Below are 24,533 nucleotides of genomic sequence, written 5' to 3'. Positions count from 1 at the left end.
CTTGTTACAGGCACAGTCTTTGCTCCTTGCTCCGGATGTTCAACTGTCAACACGTCAGGGAAGGGCTGTCTGAGATCCTGCATTGTAGAAAACAATGTTCCTTGGATGCTTCTGCTGCTACTGACACGAGCATTTCATAAAATAAACACATCCAACTGCTTCTGCTGTCCTGCTGGGACTCTCCATACACTACACCAGCTGCTCAAGATTCTGTAACAGATGCGTTGCCAGGAACTGCATCACAACAATTTATATAACCCAGACACGAGGGGACTAAACCTCCCTCCACAGCTACCTGCTGGTCATGATTACCTGCTCCTGTGGATGTGCCCTCAGTGGCTCTCCTGCTAATTAACCAGCAGTTTGGGTCATCCATCAAAAGAACAGGATGAGTAGAGCAACTGAGGCCATTAGAACCAGTCTTCAGCTGGAACAGGTGTGCACAAAGCTTTGCAAACAAGGCTGAGCCAGTGCACAGGAGCAGAGCTGCTGGGGCTGTGTGTGAGGGTGAGGAGGTCAGCCTTCATCAGCAGAGTGCAATCCACGAGCACTCAGTGCTCCAAGGACACAGCATTGCTCCAGCTCAGCGCTCACAGCTTTTGGCAAAGTGCCGAGGTACCAGAGAAAGGCTGCAGCGGGCTGTGGTACAGCACCTCACTTGTGTGTGTCAGCACCTCAGCTGCAGCCTCATTTATACTCACAAAACTTCTCCTTTCCCTTGGCAAGGCCTCAGTTCAGTGCAGATTTCAAAACAGTCCTGAAACAATGTGGATTTCAGCTACTCATGACAAGCACATACGCCGTGCTGCTGCACAAATTGGAAGCAGAAATGATCTTTGCCCTCATTATGTCTCTCTGCTGCTCTGCTGAGGCTGTAATGACACAGACAGGACATGTACTGGCAGGTCTCAACTGGAATAAAAATGACTTTCTGGACCACAGGAGAGTTGCTGATATTGTGCCCCTTGTACCTCTCTGCTTCAGTACTGCCCCGGGAAAAAGGAAATGAGAGAGAAAAAAGGACTCAGTAAATTAAAAACAGCTCTTCTGCTAATTACATGAATATCCTCTTGGGAACACACCTGGTGACAGAGCCCTGAAACATTTGTTATAAAAAAGAGCATGGCCAGGTACCCTGGACAGATAAAACAATGCCAGCAGCTCTGAGCATCATCCTCCCAACTCTATAAAGACACTGGGAGATGGATTGTAACTGCAATGGGGAGCTGTGTTTGAATTTCCTATTATCATCATCTTTATGTCATTCTCCTCCTTTCCTATCACAAAGGCAAAATTTAGGAAAGAAATAAGACAATTGAAAATATCTTTCTAGTTTAGCCTTTTCCTCTACTTATATAAATCTCCTGCTCTTCCCCCCCACCCCTTTTTTCCTTCCAACCAACAATTCCTCTCTACTTTCAGCCAAATGATTTCTGAAAGGTACAACCAAAATCAGGGTTTCATATGGAAATATCAAGAAAACAAGACTCATTTTTTTTATGGCTCCAAAGAACTATCAAAGGAACCAGAAATCACTTCAGAATACCAGCACAGTTGGAAGCTGGCAATTTGTACCTTTACAAGCCACTTTTGTCACTGCATGACAACATTCTGCTCCTTCTCAACAGTTTACTTTGAGGCTGTAGAGGGAGCTGCCGTAAAGTCTTCCTAGATGTCTGCAGATGAGGGTACTGCAGAGACAGCTGCTAGGAGAGGGTCTCCATCTGGAAAAGCAGCTTGTAATAACTGCAAAACCACATCCAGAGAAGCACCTCAACACAGCAGACTTAGGAAGGAAACAGTTGCCAGTGAAACACCACTGCCTTCTCCTTGGCCAGTGGCTCAGAGCACTGAATTCCTGCATCCCTAGGAGATGATTTATTAGTCACAAGAGTTGTGTTATATTTTTATTGTCTTCACAGATAAATCAGGCCAGCAAGACATCCGTAACCATACACACAAAATATTTATCAAAACAATTAACATTACAAATCTCCTTTTAAAATAATTTATTTCACCGATTTCTTTTTAAATGGTACTGTCTTACAACATACATTATTCAACAAAGATGTGCAGAACAGACTCTAAAATAAGAAACACTTAAATTAAGCAATTGTCTCCGATTAGAATTTCAATTTCACCCACATCCCAACTCGTAAATGTTTGCTGGAATACGCTTCTCTTGTAGGCTTGATTTTTGTGCTTACAAAAACAGCATCAAGTTTTCAGATGTTGAAGAGAACAAATTATTTGCAAGGTAAGTTTGCATTCAGTTCAACATACAAGGCAACCAAATGATTCTGTCATTAACGTTAGCATCATGTATATTTTAGTTCACTGCACTAACATTTAAACTAAAACTTCAAACCACGTAATCTTTTAAGTGACTAACATTGAAAAGGCAAGCAGTAATATCCCGAAAGCTTACAAAAGACAGGGGCACACAGCTAAGACGGGGGCTCGCTCGGCAAAGGCTGCGGGTGTGTGTATGGCTGCTTTTTCTTGTAGGACGCCCACCTGCAGACGGGACAGCAGTGCCGCCCGCCCGCCAGCCACTTCATGATGCAATTCTGGTGGAACACGTGGCCGCAGGGCAGGCCCATCAGCAGGCAGCCCTTTGCAAAATTTTCTAGACACACCACACATTCCGTACAGTGCAACATGTCGGAGGGCCAGGCTGACCAGTCTGGCTCCAGGTCGCCCGCGGAGCTGTACGAGCTGTAGGACCTGGCTCTGCGCTCCCATGGCTCGTGGTGACAAGAGTGGCTGGCACAGGAACAGGCATCCACACCTCCTTCACTGCACCTGTGACACGTGCTCAGCTCATCGTCCTCCGAGAGCTCTCTGTCGCTGCTGAAGACCTCTTTGTTCTCACTGTCAGAGTCACTTTCGCTGTCTGGAAAGGTTTCCAGCGTTTCCTCGTCAGAATGGGCGCTGAGGCATTGAAACCTCCACATGGGCAAGTGTTTTATATAATCAGTTGGTATCAGAGGGTGAAGCCAGAGATCAGGGAAGGCCAACCGCTCCAAGAACAAATCCGGGTCTTCATCCCAGTCTGAGTCAAAAGGGAAGTGTTGAAAAGAAGCAATGGGATGAAACAGGTAGCTGGTGTACCAGTCCCACAGGCTCGACAGCCACTCCAGATTGTTGGCATTTACTTCATCCGTGTTGTTATTGCGCCTTCGCTTCTTCTCAAAGTAATCAATTAGTAAACCATGGCCAAGGTACGTGCTGAGGAAGAGGGCTGGATGAGAGGAGTAGAACATCCAATCTGCCCTCACCCAAGAAGCCAAAGTAGTTGTGTTTGAGTACCTGAAGAGTTTTAAACTGTACTCATAAAAGCTGTCTAAGTAGGGTAGTTGCAAAAAACCTAACACTGGTAGCCAGGAAATAATTAATAGTGAATTATACGTCCCTAAAGTGCTTATAAGAACCACAAAACGCTTTATAGTGGCGCCTTGTGTAATAAACAGGTCCATCCAAGCCATCAGATTAACCAAAACTAAACTTAAAACAAATAAATCGTTAACTTCTGGCTGCAACGAGCGCAAAAAGGAATCCATGGCACGCAGTGATATAAATTCACCAGTGTTATTTCCATACCTGTAAATCCCCTCAGGAGTCCTCAGTATGTACGATGGTGTCTTGTAGATACCAATTTCTGCCATGTAACTTTTATTGTCCCAGTTTTCCACGTTGACAAAAATAAACTCTACTCTTCCAGTAAACTTTACACTCAGTGCAGAGAAGAAGGCCGGAGGCTGGTCGAGGTTGGCAAACAGATAAATTTTCACCCTGTACTGGTCACTTTTGTTCCATTCTTCTTTCAAATGCTCAGAGTTGTAGATGGTTTTGATGCGAGAGGCAGCGTGGGCTGTGATCCATTTGAAGATGTGCTCCACTTCAATCCTGCGCCCGTTGTATTCCTTCAGCATCACTGTGCCCTTGGAGGTGCTGGTTTGTGGAACCGACATAATGAGGGTGGATTTCAGCCAACCCCTCCTCTTGCAGTATCTACAAAGAAAATGGCAGGTTAGATTCCACTTTCATAACCCCAGAACTGTCCTTACATTTCTATTCTAAGCCCAAAAATGAGACATGCTGAGCACCTGGGAACCTTTATAATATAATAGCAGGAAATAAAGGTACCCAGTATTCTCTGCCAAAGCATATTTATTCTTACAATACTTTTATATCTTACAGGAACATTGTAAAGAGATATGCATTCATAAAACAGGCAGAGTAATAGTGTTAATTTTCACAGGTCATTAAAGTAAACAAAGCCATGCAGCCACTGATGCTTTGTAAACTGGATTTGAATAATACACAAGCTATCTCTTTGCTTTAAAGCTTTAGAATTAAAAGCTGCTTTTCCTTGGCCTTTCAGGCAAGAAGAAAACCACTCCATATCCCATTGTAACTCAATATCTGTATTGTAACTCAATATCCCACAGCTTTCCCAGTGCTTCCTTCCATCCTGGCTTTGCCAAACAGCCATGGGGTGAAGTTGAGCAGACACTGTTGCTTTAATGAAGCTGACAAGTGTCTGCTTCCTACTGGGACCATTCTGTCAAGATGCTGACAGGCTAAGGGGTGAGGTGAGAGAGCTGGCCACAAAACCAGCAGAGCAGGAAGCACACACACGGTGCTGGATTATTTGGGCTAAAAAAATACCCACACTGTCTGACAGGTAGATGGGATGAACCCCAAATCCAAAACTAAAAGAAAAGACTCTTCATGGCTGAACTGTCCAGAGCACAGTAACTCTCACAAGATCCCTTCTCTCATGCATTTTTCCTACCAATATCACTACACTCAATTATCTAGTCCTCCTTTAAGGAAATATCTGGCAAGCTTCAACAATCAAACCATGACAGAGCCAACAGGTATGCACTGTCTGAGAACCCTGCACACTGGGACCACCAGCTTCATCCACCAGCCATCCTACCTAGCTCCTCTGTGGCTTTGGTCTGTTAACATGGATTTAGACAATTACAACTCCCCTTGCCAGGAATCTGAATGCAGCATTTTTAGAAAGAGCCATAAAATACCTCCCTACTAATAAAGGTATGCTGATTACTGCAGCATGTAGTATTCTTCTGAATTTCAGCTGCAACCTGATGAAAACTATTCACAAGGGTTTACTCGATAAAACATTTCTTGTATTAAAAAAAATGAATTAATTTAAAACATGGTATTTGATCAGAACATTAAGGCTACTTAGGAGATATGCAAAGAGAAACACTGCCAAATTTTTAAGATGTTCAAATACAAGATTCTTTTGCATAAGCACTACAAAGCCTAAGCATTTCCTCTTATGATTAACATTGAGATTTCTATAAACATTTAGGACTTAAGCTGCATAAGATGTGTGTATCCATACATGCCACTGGAATTCTAGACAAAGTCTCCTGTCATGTAAAGCAAACGCCTCCAACAAAATGTTTTAAAAAAGCCTCTTTTTACAGCAGCAGAGAATTATTAATAGCTTCTTTGGCTCTGCTCTTCTTCCTGGTTAGAAATCATATGCAAACAGAGTGACTCTTGCACAGCACACTGTGTGTTGTCCAAGGGTGTGTGCCAGTTTATATATAAACACACATTTGTCAGGGAACAGGATTTGTCAGTAATTCTGGGAGGCAGGCACTGTATGCAAGGTTCATGCTAACCTGTGCTTTCCCCTTCCAGATGGTGACATAACAACTCTAAAACTGATCTATTCAGCTTTGTCCTAAGCAAGCACAGTTCCTTTCCCCGAATGCCTAAACTGGAAGGCCAAACTCTTCTGCTCATTCCTCTCCACTGCTGTATTATGCTCTCCACAGCCTAATCATGCATTACCCACACGATGCTTTAGGAAGCTGCAGAGCTGATAAATAATGTAATGGAGCATTCTGAGCAGACTTTAGCAGAGATAAAAACATGAATAAAGCCACCTTCTGTCACAGCTACTTTTACAACACAGCAAGCCCTGCTGCTAGAACACAGCTGAGCCTTAAGATACTCTGGGGATTGAGATAATCCTTGAAGGATATACCTGGGGTCACTGGAGCAGTTAAAAGTGCCAGTACGGATGCCGAATCTCGAGACTTTCTTCACCATTTTCTCCCAGTGGACTTTACCCACCAGTGGGCTTCTGTCGTTTGCTATGACCTAGTACCAAAAGGAAAAACCAGTATCACAGTCAGCTTGGTTCCTGAAATAAACAGCAAGTTTCAAGCAAACAGAGTGCTGGTCATGCTTGATAGTCCTTCCCCTTCTTTTAGGGCACAGAGTATGAATGTACAACTGAGAGTCATGGTAAATGTCTTTGGAGAGTGAAGCACTAAGATAGAAATGTGGTTCTGCAGAGAGAAAGAAGTGCATCATCATGTTAAGACACCAAAATCAGTGGCAGTTAACAAAAACTTTGGTAAAATAACAAAACTATCATTAACCAGTTCATAGTGGGAGAGAAAGGAGAGGGGTACAGCAGGTTCCTCTTCTTTGCAATAAAAAAGGACCATCATTTTATTACAATTCTGCCTCAGAACTTAGAACATACCAAAGAAACCTTGTCTCAGAGCAAGCAGGGGTGGCAATGCATGTACCTGGTACCAGATTAAACTGCCAACAGCCGTTCCTGAGCAGTGGAAACTGCTGATTAAACCCCCAGATAATGCCTAAGGATCTTGACTCCTTCCAGCTTTGCCTGTGACTCACTCTGCAACTTGATGTGACTGTTCCACCAACCCCAGTGTCCCATCTGCCATTTCAGGACGATCACTTGCTGTGATATATCCCAAGTTTAATTTGCTCTAACCCAGTACATTAAAGCTGTACTTCAGGTTACCTCACTGTAAGCTTCTACTGACACAGATGACAAAGAAGCAGCATTCATCCTCTGACTTTTATCTGTACAGGGAGGGGGAAAAACCCACAAGGAGAAGAAAACTCTGCCTGCTGCCAGCTGACAGGTAATTTTGAATGACATGACTGATCATGCACTATTCCACAAGCCACCACATTTTCTATTTTAGAAACAACTCACATGCTTCTGCAGGCTTACTGGCAGCCACTTGAAATATATTTTTAAATTAAATATTGAAACTTCCATTTGTTAGATATTTGTTTACCCGCCATTAAACTCATCCCAATCGTTTTCTGACTTAATAACCTCAAATGTCAGCTTGCCCCTGGAAGTTGGGCTGTCACCATGATTAACAGTTCTCTGTGGACATGCTGAGATTCAGCCTAGAAAGTGTGTCCAGCCTTTGAGACTCATAAATATTATCTGCTTCGTGGTAAGCAGCAGCCTCACAGAATCTTAAAATAGAAGAATTCACCAAGCAGAATGCTCTACATAGGGAAACAAACTGAAGTCACAGATTACACTCCTATTCCACTAAGCCCAAAATGTTTAAGTAACACTGGAGGTGAAAATCTAGGTAAGAATCCTTCAAGTTATTCTTAAAACACACACATCATATAGAAAAGCCTTTTTGATTAGATAAATGAAACCATCACACACTGAGACAACCAGCTGGGAAATCTACTGTATTACTGTATTACATCACCCAATGTGACTGAAGCTTTGGGTATTTTAAATTCCTTCTTTTCATGCACTTCAATCAAGGGAGACCAAATTCCTAAAGGCACCATAAAGCCATAAAATATCCTTAAAATATCCTCAGAGCTACTATGGCTTGATAAATGCATCCAACGTGGCAAGCAACCACTGTGTTTTATTAGTAAACACAGAAGTAAAACTCTGGTGACTGGATTGATACAACTACTCAGAGATTGGCTTCTCCTAAAACTCTGTGTGCATGCTGTGCAACAGTGAGGAGAGAATGTTAATGTGTGCAGGAGGACAAACCCTGCTCACTGTTTCTTCTGCCTGCCACCACAACATTCACTTTAAGTGCCAAGACAAAAATTTGTTGCAAAGGCAATCACCATTATATTTTAACACCAGCTTAATTAATTTCTTATGAAAAATCTTTTCTCCTGGAGAAAGTTATTTATACTGAAAAACAATGACCTAAGTAGCAGTCAGTATTTTGTAACTACATAGAGGAACTCTGCTATGGTTTTGCATACTGAAGCTTCATAAAATATTTTGGGCTTGTGCTTTTTTATGTCATTATGGAAAAAAAAACCCCAAATAAACATGTCCATTGCAGCTGCTCCTTGCAGACAACACCCACTTACAGCACTGGGAGTTCACCATGCCAAGGCAAGGGTTTTGTATTTTGGAAAGCAGTCACCACCTCTGTGCATGAGGAGTCCAAGAAAACACTGCAGGTTAAGCAATCAAAATGTACTTCAGTTTAAATTAAAAATAACCTGCAAACACTTGTAACAGATTTTATTTTAAAAGTGTGAATTTTGAGAAGTTAAGAAATTTAGCTTAAAAACCTGTGACTGAGGAGACTGGGAATTTGAATGTGGAAGAGGCCTGGAAGTTCTTCAAGCCCATGGTGTTAAAGCTATCAGGATTTTATATTTCAAGTAAGAAAAAAAAAAGGTTGCCAAGTTCTGCACTCCTTCTTAGCAATCACTTCCAAAGAGAGGTTAGAAATAGTTTGACAATCCACAAGGATTGAAATAAAGGTCAAAAAGAAGAGCTATCAAAGAAAGATATGCAAGGAAAAAAAAAGTAATGAAAAATGAGCTATTCAAGTTAGGTCACACAAAGACTATTACAAGTTGTACCAAAAGGTTTTTCAGTCATATGAATAAGAATAGAAGAGGGGGAGAAGCAGCAGGATCACCAAACAATGAAGATAGGACAGAAATGTAAGATAATTTTCTTTTTATAGTTAAATTAATACCATGACTCAGTTTTCAGTGGAGGGGAGAGGTGGCTGGCCATGGACCAGTTAAGCAAGTTTATGGGAAGAAATTACATCACTTGAATGTGAAAGCAGAACTCAACTAACTTAATGCACTTAAATCAGTCAGCAGGGTATCTCCATCCTAGCACAAACACACAGGATCACAGGTGAACCTGTGAAAATTTCTTGCAAACCCCTGTCAGACCAATTCACATTTTGACAGGACAGTAACAAGTTTGTAGCTATATTTAAGAGCAAATGAAAAAAAAAATCCCACCAGATTGATTTCAATAGGATGCAAAACTGTAGAAGTTTTAGAGGTGCAGAGACAGTTGCATTTTCCACCTCTTTCCAGCATGCAACTACTAAAGATGTATCATTCCTGATTGACAGAAACTTTCCCTGAAGGAAAACAACTGAGTTTCAAGAGAAAAAGGGAATGCAGTACCCTGTTTGTAGTTTGCTATTGTGTCATGTTTTATGTCACATGGAAAAATTACACGAGAGCTACAGATAGGCTTTTATAGTGAGTGGAAAAAAAAAGGAAAGTTTTAAAACGAGCAAGAAAGTGGCTACAGCAAGACATCAAAATGCCAGAAAGGTGCTAACAGACTTAATAGATTTACCTTAGAGCTCAGCTCAGCATATATTCCCATTAATGCCCTTCCTGTGGGAACCTGAAGTCTCCCAAAGCCATTTGTAGAAGACATAAAACTGGGAAGCACATCTATGTGAGAAAGAGGATTACAACAGCATGCAGGAAGAGCTGCACAAATCTTGTAATGCAGAGTGTCACACACGAAATTGAATTCAGTAATGAACAGGACACTTGGGGAGTTCATCAGATAGAAACAGCAACGGGAGCAAATGCTCGGGGCTATCAGCTGCTCCACAAGGAAACCAGCACCAGCCATCACCAGGAACTGGCTGCAAAACAAGCAAAGCCAGGGAATATCAGACCTGACAAAACAAACTGGTTGATTGACCTCCCTTACTGGGAAGAGTGTGGTTGACATCAGGACACTGTGAAACTAAAGGGCAATGTCAGTTTATGCCCAATAGGAACAAATTAGCCCTGAATACACCCAAGCCAGAAGTCAGACACACATTTCTAAGAAGAAAACAGTCAACAAGAGTATTTGAACAATTTACAGTGTAAGAGAGACAGCAAAATATTTTCTAAACACATTCTACGGTCTAGCAGAAAGCTGAACTAGCTCATCAGAAAGGTCCCTTTCAATCACACACTCTATTTCATGTTACAGAAATAAAGCCCAAGCTCCTAGGAGAAGGTACCTTCTAGGAGATCAGCTAACACAGATGGGAAACAAACACCACGCCTGGAGAAGCACAAACCCTCTCAGCTTTGCTTATTATTAGCTATGTTCACAATCTGTGGCATATCACATGTCAGAGTGACAAGTAAGACAATGAGGGGAACTCAATTAATCCATTAATCATCTTAATGGGCTAAGGGAACCCAATAGGATCACAGTAACCCTGTTATTTAACAAGCTCACACCACAGAATGGATCTGCTCCCTAACCCACACCTAACCCAGGCCAGAGGGTCAGCAGGTCTGAATTACCATCTCTGTAATACTGTAAATGCTGAGATTCTGGTGATTGCAGAAGACAATGGAACAGGGAGCTTTTGCACTGGAAGAGTTCTCATGACACTGAATTACACAGAAGAGTTCAATCAAGAAAGTAATTAGAAAAGTCAGTAAATTAGAAAAAGAAATATTTTTAACTATATGTTAAAGTAGTCATAATTATGACATTAAAGAACAGACTTAAGGAGCAAATATCCCAGAGCCAGAAAGACACAAACACTTGGAAAAAGAGGACTAAGTAAGCAAGGCACTTTGCCTCTCTTGCCTAATCCAAACCCAAAGTGTATTGGGCAGGTGCATTAATATTGCAGTAGCTACTTTATAACCATCACAGATCCAGCTGCTCCTTAATTTCCAAGTACCATTAAGCATTTTAAAGATTATTTTATGAAACATAGATTCTTAAAACACAAGTAAAAATACAACTGATGTTGAAGAGGCTCAAGGAAGCTCAGCTGATGTTAAAGTTTGCTGTAGCAATGCAATATGCAAAGACAGACTCCTTTTCTGGTACCCCTGAAGAACTTGAGCATGACATGATAACGACCTCACTTGGGCATTACCCTGTTTTCTGTGCATTTAAATCAGATTTTGTCCAGTTTCTTTCACACAGGTACGCAGAGATCTCAAAGCAGGTCACAGGAACAAGATTTGTTCTCAGGAAGTTTTGAAGCTCGCTCACAACCAAAAGTGTTCGAATATCACAAGGCATGACAGTGAGTCAGAGAGGGGCAAAAGCAGAACAAACACCTCGTGTGCTCCAGCTCTCTTTATTTTAACCAATTCTAGCTGGGACAGTGTCGGGCACACCTGCTCACACCAACAGCACACAATTTCAAATCCACAGTAACAGTGACACCCTGGTTTTACAGCTCAGCCACAAAGACCATGAGTCCAAGTGCTCCTCGGCTCTGGGCACTGTGACAGACTCTACACCATCAGGAAGAACAAAACCCATCAGTGAGAGACACCATTCCCTGCTGCACACACACACACACACACACCCAGGGGCTGCCCTCAGAGCAGTCAGTCTCAGCCAGCCCCACAAAGTCACTCTCCACATAAGGAACACAGACATTTCTACTGGAAAAAGCCTGTGTAGTTTTGCCAAAGACAAAACTTATTTGTAACTCATTTAATGAGCTGGTAAGCTTGTATGAACATGAGAATTGTCTGTCTGGTTCAGTGGTTTCCAGTTTGAGACACCCATGCACTCCTGCACAGTGACTGCAGAGAGTAAATGAGCAGAGGAATCTCAATATTACTGTAAGGATTCCATGCATGACCTGCAAGATTTCTAGGGCTCCACAAAGATAAAAAGGTTCAAAAACTCCACTCATAGAAGCCTTTTTCATCAACAGCTATGCTGCAAACTCTATTTCTATATTTAAAACAGATGTAAAAATACAATTAATTATAAATGGGTTGGTAATTTACTTATTAAAAGCTTGGAAAAAAGCTCACTTATTCCAGATAATGTCAGTAAGTTTCTACATGAATGTCTGCACTTCTATTAATTCTGAGACATCTCACTTTCTGTTTATTATCTGACAATGTGTTAATGGAACTGAATTTCCACTTAGACTCTCTTTCCTAAGAATTCACAACTCATTCAGAATCCACCCATATGGACTGCAGATATCTGGAAACTTTTTGTCTTTCTTTTCTGAGAAAGAGACTGTGAGAAATCACGTCCAAATAGGCAAGGACTACATCCACCACAGCACACAGAAATTAACCACATCAAAGTCATGAGCAGTTTTTCCAGGGAGGTGAGGTGACCTATGCACTGATCTGGACAGTCAGTTATGCTGTCACTTAAGTCAGAGATTGAGAATAAATGAGCTTCTGCAATGACTTAACACAGATACAGAGGCAGTACAAGGACTATTCCATTCCAGCTGATGTTATTCTGCACCCTTGACCGGATAAGAAGCCTCTCAAGAAGAAAACTGAAACTTAAAATCAGGTATTCTTGTGGTAAATGATCCTGAAGGGCTATTGGGAAAGACACAAATACTGAATTATGTATTTTGAAAGAGTTTCTGCTTTGTTTCTTTTTAGCAACATGAGCTGATCACCTGGCAAAATTCAGAATGCAAATAAATATGAAAATCACTCATCCTACATGCAAGCAAAAGGAAGAACAAACAAACCATCACCACCAAAATGCTATAGGCACATCCCCTGCCCTGTGACTACACCACTTGAACTAGAAACTGAGATGCAGAACAGACTGCAGAATTTTATATCCATAATAATGGCCTTTGCAGCTCTACCAGACACAATCAAAATGTCTGTCCTCGTACTTCAGTGCCAAGAAAAACGTTCCCTTTACTTCTCTCTGCCACTATGTTATAGTAGAGACTTTAATAATAAAAATATACATTCATTTGGATTTTAACTTCATTCAGAGAGGATTTTTTTCTGTAGATAATTTTCAAAAGCCATAATGACTACAATACTGATGTGACAGGCTTCTAGAGACTAACCAGAGCCTGGAAAAGAAAGAACATTACACATAACTCCCCTAACCAACAGGAGAAGCAGCTCCAGAAACTAAAATTCACCCTCCTTGCCAGCCAAAGAAGTACACAACAGCAGCTGGCAAGCAAGAAGAACAACATAAAAGGAAAGGTGATGAGATCATGAGCTAATAGGAGAAAGAACATGCTGCTGTCTGTGGCTCTGTGGAAGTGCCACACAGGAGCTGTGAACAGCTACACTGGTAAACAAATTACCACTGGACCAGGATGCTTTGCATGTGGATTTCCAGAAAATAAAGAAACAAAGCCACAAAACACTGATTCCCTGTGTACTGACTTTGGCTTTCTTCAAGGAACTCATCTTGCTGACTCTCAATCATAAACTTGCCCCTCAATTTTTGTCAAACATATCAAGACATAGTAATTGTTTCCAATTTTTTCCCTTTGATTCTCTGCAGACAGTGATGGCTATCACACTCCCAGCCTGTGCCGCAGCAGAAATTTCATCTGGAAAATAAAAATCATCCTCAAAGTCCTCTCACAGAGCATCACAGAGTGTCAAACCAAGTCAGGCAGCAGCCACCGTGCCAGCTGAGGCAGAACTGCTCCTCTCCCTCTGCTCCTCTCCAGCAGCCCCAGAGAACAGGGATTCAGGGCTCAGGATCCAGAAAAGGACCTGGAGATCCCTCCTGCTTCCCAGGCAGCAGCAACAGAGCAGGGGCATCTCTGACCTTGCCCACGGTCACCAAACCCACCCTCGCTCCCCTGCACGAGCATCGAGCTGCTTAATTAGCTGGAAACTTCCCACAGGATTGCAAACAGCAAAGGAGGATGGGCAAGGGAGGGAATCAAGAGCTAGAACTGGGGAGGGATGGTAAAAACCAGCTCTGCAGGGATGAGGTCTAAGGAAAGTGGGAAATCCTGTGAAAGGACATGAAGAATCCAGCACAGGAGTTACCCAGACAGGAGCTGTGCTGGGGAATGGAGCAAATGAAAACTCCAAGTGACGAAAACTCGAAAAGCAAGAATGAAAAATAGAAATTCGACATCTCTTGTGGTTTTTATTGTAGAGAAACAGACAAATAGTGTTCAGCAAGTAAATTATTCTGTAAATTCCACTAATTTTTTTTTCCACAGCTATTGTGACCAACTGAATAGCTGTGTAAATATTCCCAGAATGATGACAACATTCGTCACACTGGAGATATCAAAACACAGCCTATCTGACCTGCTGTTGGGATGCTAGTGGAAAATCCATTACAAATAAAATTCTGCAAGCAAGAGACAACAGAGAACTATCATATTTCACCCTTCTGAGCTGCACAGGGAGGAGGGAAGGTTTTTCACAGCATATTCATGCTTGTATTTGTCAGCTAGCTTGGGGACATGTAAACTGCTTTTCAACACTCTCCCTCTGCTTGAAGAATACCCTCCTGTGTGATTTAAACCTCAAACTTGGATTCAATGAACTCCAAATGTATCTTTCCCAAAACATAAATGCCATTCTGAGTCTGAAGGGAATCTGTCCTCTTGTCTATTTTGGGATGAGATCTGATGTGGTGACAGTACAGGTGTAATAAATAGCTTATCAAGATTTAATGACTTCCTGTTAAATAGAAAACATGAAGTGAGACCAGACAAACCAGGTAGGAGCTGTCAATGGAACAATTAATTAATTGCCTGGTGGGGAATTCACCTGTGTGAATTCCACCTAATATGGGTGTTAGGAGAAAATTATGCCTTAAAAAACACCCTCTTGTCAACAGACACGTTGACACAGAAAAATAACTTCTACATTTTGGTCTAGGTTACTTATGTTCTCAGGAATGATGATTAATTGCTTCAGAATCCTATTGGAAAAAGTCTGTCTTTATTTTCCTAAATGATCTCTTGTTTTCATGCAGCCCTTGGAAAACAGACTGTGAAACTGCTGGGCACAAAAGGCTTGGGAGAAAGTTAACTTCAAGCCACTGGAATATGTTGCAGAAGCAGCCTGCTGGCCTGGGAAGCTGGCAGACTGAGATCCTTCCTGCCTTTGTGAAGAGCCCACAGAGATTTGACAAGGGCTCTAAGCCCCTCAGACAAGCAGAAACTTAAACTGGCTGGGTCTGAGCATGCAATGCAAGCAAAGGGAAGAGCAGCAGCAGGAGCCTGTGCCAGCTGGGAGCATCTGTACTAACGCACCTCCTTCACACATCACACGGCTCTCACAAACCCAGGGCCAAGGACTTGCATTCTCTGTGTACTTCAGTGTGTGCTGCTCTGCTCGTTCCCTGCTTCTAACATGCCTGCTTTTCAAAAAGCAATCCACAGAATAACAAGCTTTTTTTTTCTTCCTGTCTGTATAGGAACTCTGGCACTTCCAGCCTTTCTTGTTTTATTTCTCCATTCCTCACCTCCTGGATGAAATTTATCTTTGTCACCATCTCCCTGTTACACGTTTTTACAACTAGTTAACTACCCTCATAAACTCCTCCTTTGAACCACATTTTGGGTGTGATCAATATATATTAAACCAAAAAGTCAAATTTATATACCTGTACCAGCCAGATCCCATCTTTTGTGTCTTCTACAAGCTCATAGAAATGCATTTCACCACTGAAGTTTGTACTGGAAACCGATTCAGAGGCCTCTTCCTCCTTGAGAGCTGAATAAAGCTCTCCTTCCATGAGGTCTCCTGAAACAGAGACAGTTGGAGAAATTCAATTAAAATGGCACTGGAGAAAGATGACTTCATGAATTCTAGTAACAGTTTAACTAACCATATTTGCATGGTTGCTCAGAGAACCTTTTCAGTACAAAGGTAGCTAAAGCTTAAGTTGTTACTATAATTCTGTCTCTGGTGACGTGACTGTGAACAATTTGATTTCGGTCAGACCACAGAAGACATGAATGCTCTGTTTCTGATTACACAGATGCACCACACATGCACGAGCACACAAAGGAATAAAAGAACATTTTCTAAGGCTCATTCTCTGCAAATAACAACACTCAGTGGCTGAGAGCAATTTTAGCATGTACATCTTTGCTTTCGTTTCACAGGATTGCAATTTTGCAGCAAGCAATTTCTTAACACTGATAATTCAAACATACTTTCAGAATTTCAATCATTAATTCTGGACCAAAACCCAATGTTTGTGGTCCTGTTACTAGTAAAAATCTCAGGCAGAATAATTTAGCTGTTGGCCTTTGTTTGCACAGTTGGGAAAAGTTCCCATGAACTCCAAATGCAGTGACATAAAAAGCTCACGGTAAAATCATCTGATTATGTTTCCTTCGTAATCTCATTTCCTTCTCGTGTTCTGTTTCACAATCATTACAAACACTGTTAATGACAACCTGCATTCTAGTAACTAATCTACTAAGCTTTAAGAAATGAGGTCTTGTCCAAAACCAGTTTCCTTAAAAATATGAAAATAAGTGCAACAGCTGAAACCCTTTAGGGGTTTGCAAAAATATTCATAATATTTAGAGGGGAAAAAACCCCAACAAAACGCAACCACAGAAAAATGCTGCAAAGCCTGTTGGTATGAGAAGTGTTTCCATGACATTTGAAGAAGTTGGTTAATACAGTTTGTTTGGAGTTAAACACTTCCCTGCAGCATATGCAACCCAAACATCATGACATCATTAAAGTACCTGACAGCCAAGGAGTGAAAGTGATTGGAAACAAAAGTGAAAGTGCCTAATGCTTTTTCCTGTTGGAGCAGCAAAGCCAATAAACAACATAAAAACATAAATAAACAATGAACAGCAAAAGCAAAATAAATTTAAATGCCCAGGATTGATATCAATTATTTAAACCAGCATTTATAAGGTTATTTGGCAGGCACTACATCCATACAAATCCTTCACGATTTCTTACATCCTTCTCTGTCCAGACATTAGAGACCCTCACTGCCTATCCCATCTGCTGGGATTTCTCTCTCGCCTGGATCACCAGCCCTTCCATCACTGATTTAAAAGCCACTACTCACATTTTCCTGCTTGGCTGGCACTACAGCTATTACATCAGCCCCATCTCCCAGTCCCTGGGGCCAGCTCCCTCCGGCTGCTCCAGGCAGCATCCTTACTTTCAGGGCACTTCTGCCATTCTTCCATCTCCCCTGCTCTTCACCAGCCCCGAGAAGTCTATCTCCTTCACCTGGTTCTCCTTACTTCTGAAATGCCTCCCCGCCTTTTTCCGAGCTGATTTTTCTAAGTAGGAACTAGTTCTGCTCCCCTTGTGTAAAACCATCTCAACCCTGGGTACCCATCCCTTGCTCTCCTCAGCCATGAAATCATCGCTTTCCTTGGGGCCCATCTTGATAACCGCACCTGTAATAAACCCAGCATTCGGCTGGGCATACACGGGAACAAGCCGGCCCCAGCTGTAAACACTATCCTACTGCAGCTATTCGGAGTCTCTCCTCCTCGTTTTTCACGGCAGCCGACATCGGGTCGTATCTGTGCCACCCGCACTGACCCGAGCGCCCGCAGCGGAACTCCCGGGGAGGGCCGGGCCGGGCCGGGAAGGGAAGGGAAGGGCCGCTGCCGGTGCCCCGTCCAGCGCAGGCCTTCCACTCGCTCGGGCTCACAACGCTGTGACCGCCACCCCCCGAGATCCCCGGGCTCCCTCCATGGCACTCCCCTGCCGGGGGCAGCCAGCTCGCTCCCCAAACCCGCCCTGCCCAGGGAAGCGGCGCCCGCGCCTCCATCCAAGGGCGGCCGGAGCCCGGGCGGGGGTGGCCGGGCGCCGACCTCCGTCCGTCCCCCCGGGTCACGGGGCAGCTCCGCGTACCTGACTTCTCCACCAGCTCCCGCACATCCTTCTTCTCGGGCAGCCCCGAATGCCCCAGCCCGCGGCACTCCAGGATGGTCCGCAGCTTCCTGAAGCTCAGCGCCACCGGGTCCACCAGCTGCGTGGCGAGGAAGCCGCTCTCGTACCACGCCACGGCCTCGAACACCCGGGCCAGCACGAAGAGCGCCAGGAAGTAGAGCAGCAAACAGCACAGCTTCACCCACATCTTCCCGGGAGCGCCGAGCCGGAGGCCGGGCTGGGGAGGGAGGGAGGGAGGGGAGCGGGGGCTGTCAGGGGAGCGGGGCCGCGGCCCCCCCGCCTCCCGCCCGCCGCTGCCGCTGTCCCCGCCCCGGCGGAGCCGCGGAGACATAACAGTGACGCGAGCAGCCGGCACCGCCCCCTGCCCCTTTTCCCCTTTTCCCCTTCCCCTTTTCCCCTTCTTCCCCTTCTCCTTCCCCGCGCCGTGATTCAGCACTGCGGCCCGACCCCGCACCCCCGGGCTCGGGGGGCGGTCGCGTCCCTGTCCCCGGCTGCAACTTTGGACCCTGCGGCTGCGCTTTGCTGCGAGAAAAATAATATATATAAATACCTCGGATAGCGGGGAGGGAGAGAGGGCAGGATCCGACTCGGCCGACGCTTTTCATGAAAAGAAAAATATTTACAGAGGCAGAACTGGGGGCCGGTATTTGCAGGGTCGATGTGTTCGGGCAGTTTTGGGGCAGCTTAGTGGACAGAGTTTATTTGGATTCGGGCTGCTGGCTGCGGGGATGATCCCTCCGCTCCTCATTCCCGCACGCCAGCCCCGCTCCCAGCCCTCGGCTGGCGCGAAAGCAAATTCCAAAATTCCTCAGCGAGATTCATCTGCGCGGCTCTGAAAGCAAATTCCAAAATTCCTCAGCGAGATTCATCTGCGCGGCTCTGAAAGCAAATTCCAAAATTCCTCAGCGAGATTCATCTGCGCGGCTCTGAAAGCAAATTCCAAAATTCCTCAGCGAGATTCATCTGCGCGGCTCTGAAAGCAAATTCCAAAATTCCTCAGCGAGATTCATCTGCGCGGCTCTGAAAGCAAATTCCAAAATTCCACAGTGAGATTCATCTGCGCGCTCGGAGCTCGGACTCTGCGGCTTGGCCTCGGCACTGAGAGCTGGTGCCAAAGCGACAGCCAAAGGCAAGCGTGAGCTGCACCCCGACCTCGGACAGGGGTTTAACTTGGGGCTGTGCTCACACTGGAAGCATTTTGGGGCACAGCGTGGATCCCTGCTGAAGTGATCTTCCAAGAACCGTGCCAGGCTCTACAAGAAGTGTTGGCCTGCAAAGATGCAATTTAGCCTGCTACAAAAAAAATGTACTAAAATCGAGTTACTGCATTGAGAGGAAGGCTCTCCTCTGAAAGAAACTCAACAGTGCTTCTGTATGTTCAGTTATTTTAAGAATCCATAATTTGCATGAAAATTGGCAGCTCATACAGATGAGCACAAAAATAGCACAGCTTAAATTTAAAAGCACTGAGAAACCCCCAGAGTGTACATGCTGTAATTCTGTACTATCCATTTCCAAAAAGGCACACTAATATTGATCTGGAAAATAGCATTTAAATCACTTTCCTCCTCAGAGCCTTTAAAACACATTTAAAGGTTTCTCAGTGTGTTGATATAATTTTTAAAGGAAAAAAACTCAACAATCCACATTCAGCTCATTCTGTGACATGGCCAACACAGCCTCTTCCAGAAAAAAAATTCATGACACTGTGTTCTTCAGGAATGTGCTCCTTTTGGTTCTTGAAAGGGGAAGAGTGGAGGGATTGCAGAAGTAGCCACTCACAAAGCTCTTACGAGCTGGTAAATGTTGTACCCTTCCACTGTGAGTCACATACAACTTCATTCTTCAACATTTTTATCTGGAAAAGATAAAAGTAGAGTGCAAACCTTGTATGTGCTGGTAGCACTGTGTTAAATACAAAGGGATTTCAGCAGCTCTGTAGGGTTTGCAGCAAGTCTCGGGTGGCAGGTCCAGGTGGGACAGGAGGTCCCAGAGGCACAGCTCACAGAGCCAGGTGGGACAGAAGGTTCCAGAGGCACAGCCTGGTGGAGGGGCTCACATAGCCCAGGTGGGACAGAAGGTCCCAGAGGCACAGCTCACATAGCCCAGGTGGGACAGAAGGTCCCAGAGGCACAGCTCACAGAGCCAGGTGGGACAGGAGGTCCCAGAGGCACAGCTCACAGAGCCCAGGTGGGACAGGAGGTCCCAGAGGCACAGCCTGGTGGAAGGGCTCACAGAGCCCAGGTGGGACAGAAGGTTCCAGAGGCACAGGCAATGGAGGGGCTCACAGAGCCAGGTGGGACAGAAGGTTCCAGAGGCACAGCCTGGTGGAGGGGCTCACAGAGCCAAGTGCTGCTCTCTCCTTCCCAGCCTGGGAAACCTGCCCTGCCTCAGCCAGGGCCCGTCCCCTAATGAGCAGGTGGCAAAGCATCAGGAAGATGAATCCTTTGCCCTTGGCAAAAACAAAGGGAGTGGCTTTGTCCCTGCAGCTGCTGGAGCCAAGGACAGTCAATAAAACATTTCCCATCACCTGTCTGAGGGCCTCAGGCAGGCTCTGAGCCCTGGAGTGCCCCAGGAACAGGGTTCTTTTCCAGAAGCTTTGCGAAGGCCAGATTCTTTTGCCACTTTTGCCTGATTTCTTTACCTTTTGTTTCAAGTGAGTGAGAAGTAACTCCCACCCGTGTGAAGTGACGGGTGGGAGTTTGAAGAAGGACTTTGTATATTTAACTTTAGTTAGAAAACATTGTTGGGTTTGTGGTGGGATTTTTTTGTTTGGTTTGTTTCTTTGTTTTACATGAGCACCTCAGACCCTGCTCCAGTAGTTTCCTTTGATTCTCCCCTGTAATTTCCTGGGGTGCCCTGGCCCCCCCGGCAGGAAGGCACCTCACAACAATGACTCCTCTACGCTCACAGCTGAACTATTTGCAGCACCAACTGCTGGGGAGGCTGTCACCAGCGTGCCATTGCCAGTGCTCGTGGCCTGAGCTCAATGAGGCCCCTGCAGAGACAAAGCCAATCATCTGCCACAACTCAAAGCCCTGGAGTCATTTCAGAAAAGTACAAATGATATTTCAAGCCAGTACCCAAAACAACCCAAAACAAAGCAGCTGCCAACACTGAAGCACCCAGATGAGGGAGGATACAACCAAGAACAGCAGGTGAGGAGTTAACCAAAGGTCTGGCAGGGCAAACCTAAATGGATCCAGTGCCTCCCCCAGGCTCTCTGATCCTCTCTTCCCTCCCCACCTCTGCATCCCTGATGCACTAAGCTGACCCTACCAGAAAATGTTCCATTTTCTAGATGTAGCTGTCATTTGGTTTCCAGTTCCAGCTCAGAATGTCTTAGACATGTCACCTGCAAACAATCTTTCAGGGAGTTTTAATTATCTGGAAAATCTAAATATCTTAAGAGTGAATTGAAATTCATTGGGGCTGAGCACAAGGATGAGACACGCTGGCATTTTTAAAGACCCCAGGGTTAACACTACTTAATTAACATCATTAAACAGTCATCAGTCAGTCAGTCCTATGCTCACAGAGCAAATATTACAAATGTGAAGAGAATGGAGAATATAAATTCCACCTTTAAACAAAAGCTTAAAGCAAGGATCTGCTTTTAAATAATTTTGGCAGCACAAAAATTTTGCTATCATTTAGGAGCTAATGAGCTGAAATCCTGAGAACTGGGACAGCCACCTTTCCTTGTCAGACAGCTAAATCTGCAGTGTTTTTATCTGCTGTCCCTTGGTAAATGGCAAGGATTCCCTCTCCTCCCCCATCCTCTCCTACGGGCAGTTGCTGACTGTGCAGCCTGGGAATACACACAGTAATCCAGACTTCTGGGGGGAACATAAGAAAAGTATTGTCATTTTGAAATAGTAAAGGAGAGGATTGACCATAAAACAGGGGATTAAACATCTTAATTCAATCCTTTACCATGTTAATATCACACAATTTTTAAATGAGTTTATAAAGATAACAGTTTAGCAAACTAATATTCAAACAACGTGAAAGAGTTTTCCCAAGAGCCACCTCTGCATTACAATTTACTTGGATGACAGAAATTGGACCTTGATGATCCTTGTGGGTTCCTTACAACTCAGGATATTCTACAATTCTGTGAATTTCTGAGAATTCCCCAGCACAGAAATTCTTGATGTGCTTCTTTATCAACATGGGTGCATCTTGACATGTTTTAAGCGTGATAGGAAACTGTGCCTCTTTGTAATTGATACTGAATAACAAAAGCTTCTATGAGAATCTCAAAGCAAGATTGCAGCAGCCCAGACTGCTGGGGAGGCAGTTTTATTTATTTATTATTGTGCTGTGGGCAGAGGAATTTTAAATCAGATGTTCCCTGCTTTGTAGGAGAAGCAGATTTAGCAGAGGTGTGAGTGTGTAACAGTGACCGCTCCCGAGAGCTCGGCTGTGGAGCCGTGGAACCCTGGCGTGCCTCGGGCCGGGAGGGAGCTCAGGGACCGGCCAGTCCCAGCCCCTGCCATGGGTGAGGCAGTCCCGCGATCTGGCGGTGATTCACACAGCAATCCGGGTTGGGTGTAAGCCCAGCGCCCTGCTCAGGGCCAGCCGTGACACCCTGCAGGTGATCAGGACTTTCTGCAGCCACAGCTGGAGCTGATGGTCACCCCCTGCTGTAAACACACAGTGATTAACGTCAGTCAGGGCAAACCAACTTACAGGAGCAGAATAAAATTATTAAAGCTACAAATAAAGACACTTTTTTTTCCTAGCCAGTGTGCATTTTCTGGTTTTGTACCAGTGAAAAGCTATTTGTTGCCCCCTTGAAAAAGACCAGCTCTGTTTAACATCCAAAATAAATAAATAAGTAAGGAGGCCTTGCTTGAGTGTGCTGAGTTCTCCACAGCAGTGGAGAACTTCACAAATTAAACCCCCTGTGCTGATGACCTAAAAAACCAGAAGATAGTGCTTGTGTTTAAGCATGATTTGTGATTAAATGAAGAGCAAAAACATATAAAAGCAGGGGTTTGGGCCAAAATGTGGCCAATTACTGACACTGCACATCACACAAGTGCTCTGTGCTTGTGAGAATACTGAATTCCTGTATTCCTGTGCCCAGCACTGTGGACACAGATGAAGCAACACTACCCCAGGCTCAGACCAAATGCTGGTTTTCCAGTTAACTTTGTCCAAATTTATCAGGAGCTTTGTTTGTAGTGTGCTGCACAAAACACAGAGTCCTGTGTGTCCTGGGCTGCTGCCTCCAGACCCCAAAGCTCACAGAGCCATCAGCATAAAATCACAGAATGGTTTGGCTTGGAAGAAACCTTGAAGACCATTCAGTTCCAAGCCCCTGCCATGGGCAGGGACACCTTCCACTAGCCCAGGTCACTCAGAGCTTCATCCTCAAACACTTCCAGGGATGGGGCATCCACAGCTTCCCTGGGCAGCCCGTGCCAGGGCCTCACCACCCCCACAGTAAAGAATTTTTTCCTAATATCCAACCTAAACCCTTTCTGTTTCACTTTGTAGCCATTCCCCTTTGTCCTGTCACTACCTGCCCTTGTCAAGTCTTGCCCCATCTTTTCTGTAAGCTCCCTTCAGGTCCAGGAAGGCCTCAGCTGGGTCACTCAATGCCTTCTTCTCTCTTCCAGGCTGAACAATCCCCATTCTCTCAGCCTTCGCAGGAGAAGTGCTTCATCCCTCTCATCTTGGTGATCTCCTCTGAATTTGCCTGGAGCTGCTGTTAACCAAGTGCAATTCCATCTGAGCCATCTCTTTGAGCACATTTTTAAAAGCTGCTGCCAGTCCAATGCACTTCAGCCCTGTGAAAAACACCAATCACTTGTTTTTAAAATTTTCAAAGTTTAATAGTAATAAAATGGTTATAAAAATAGGAATACAATTAGAGTAATAATAATTTGGACAATATGAGACAATAGAAACAAAGAGTTATGGACAGTCCAGGTGCCTCTTTCTGGGCAAAATAAGCCTGAAAAAGGACACACGTTAACACAGGATTAACCCTTAAAAACAACAACCTGTTGCATATTCATGCACCTCCTACATGGTGCATAAATTCCATTCAAACACAGGATTCTGTCTGGTGTCAGCTTCTTCCTCTGAACCCTGACAGCATCGTCAGGGCTGAGCAAGGTGGGACGAAGTTCATTTCTTCTGATAAGAGAGCAATAAATTCTTTTTCTCTGAAAGATTTAGGTGTCCTGTGCCTGCTATCTGGTGCGAGTTCCTCATTCCTTTCTTTAAAAAAATATCCCACATACATACTTTCTATTTTAACATTATGTTATAACCTAAAACTATACTTAACAAACTACTTCAAAAATTAATACAGCATAACTTTCCAACATAAAACATATCATATTCATTTTAATATTTGTGAAAAGCCAATCATAAAATCCGCATTTTTCACACCCAAGATCCAGAGGGACCGTCCGGGGCCCGGCGCCCCTCAGGCCTCGGCGTCGCCATGGCAACAGCGCCCCTCAGGCCCCCGCGCTGAGCTGCCCATCTCCCTGCCTGACCGCAACGGCATCCCCGTTCCCCAGGCTGACTCCTACGCGCCACCTGACCGGGAAGCGCTTCCCGCTCCCCCCGGGACACCGGAAAACACCGCCCGCCCGCCCTCCCTCCCCCGTCGCCGGCGGCGCGCCCGAGCTGCCCGCCGCGCCGCCTGACCGAAAATCCCCGCTCCGCCCTGCATTGCGCCAAGGCCCCTCGCCGAGGCGTCCGCGGCGCTGCCTGCGCGGAGCGCCGTGAGGTCCCCGCGTGTCCGCGGCGCTGCCTGCGCGGAAGTG

The 24,533-nt window shown here is 44.7% G+C and overlaps 1 protein-coding gene across 1 annotated transcript; it reads right to left on the bottom strand.

The window, feature by feature from the left end:
* Positions 1-1,910: 1,910 nt before the first annotated feature.
* Positions 1,911-17,966, bottom strand: RNF103 (ring finger protein 103). Its single transcript, XM_058803312.1, has 4 exons — positions 17,701-17,966; positions 15,458-15,597; positions 6,038-6,153; positions 1,911-4,014 (listed from the first exon to the last, which is right to left on the bottom strand). The coding sequence occupies exons 1-4, from the start codon at positions 17,924-17,926 to the stop codon at positions 2,448-2,450; spliced, it is 2,049 nt and encodes a 682-aa protein (XP_058659295.1). The 5' UTR covers positions 17,927-17,966; the 3' UTR covers positions 1,911-2,447.
* Between the last annotated feature and the right edge of the window lie 6,567 nt (positions 17,967-24,533).

This window comes from Ammospiza caudacuta, chromosome 4 (assembly GCF_027887145.1).
Source record: "Ammospiza caudacuta isolate bAmmCau1 chromosome 4, bAmmCau1.pri, whole genome shotgun sequence".
Lineage (NCBI taxonomy): Eukaryota > Metazoa > Chordata > Aves > Passeriformes > Passerellidae > Ammospiza > Ammospiza caudacuta.
This window is presented reverse-complemented; position numbering and strand designations above follow the sequence as displayed.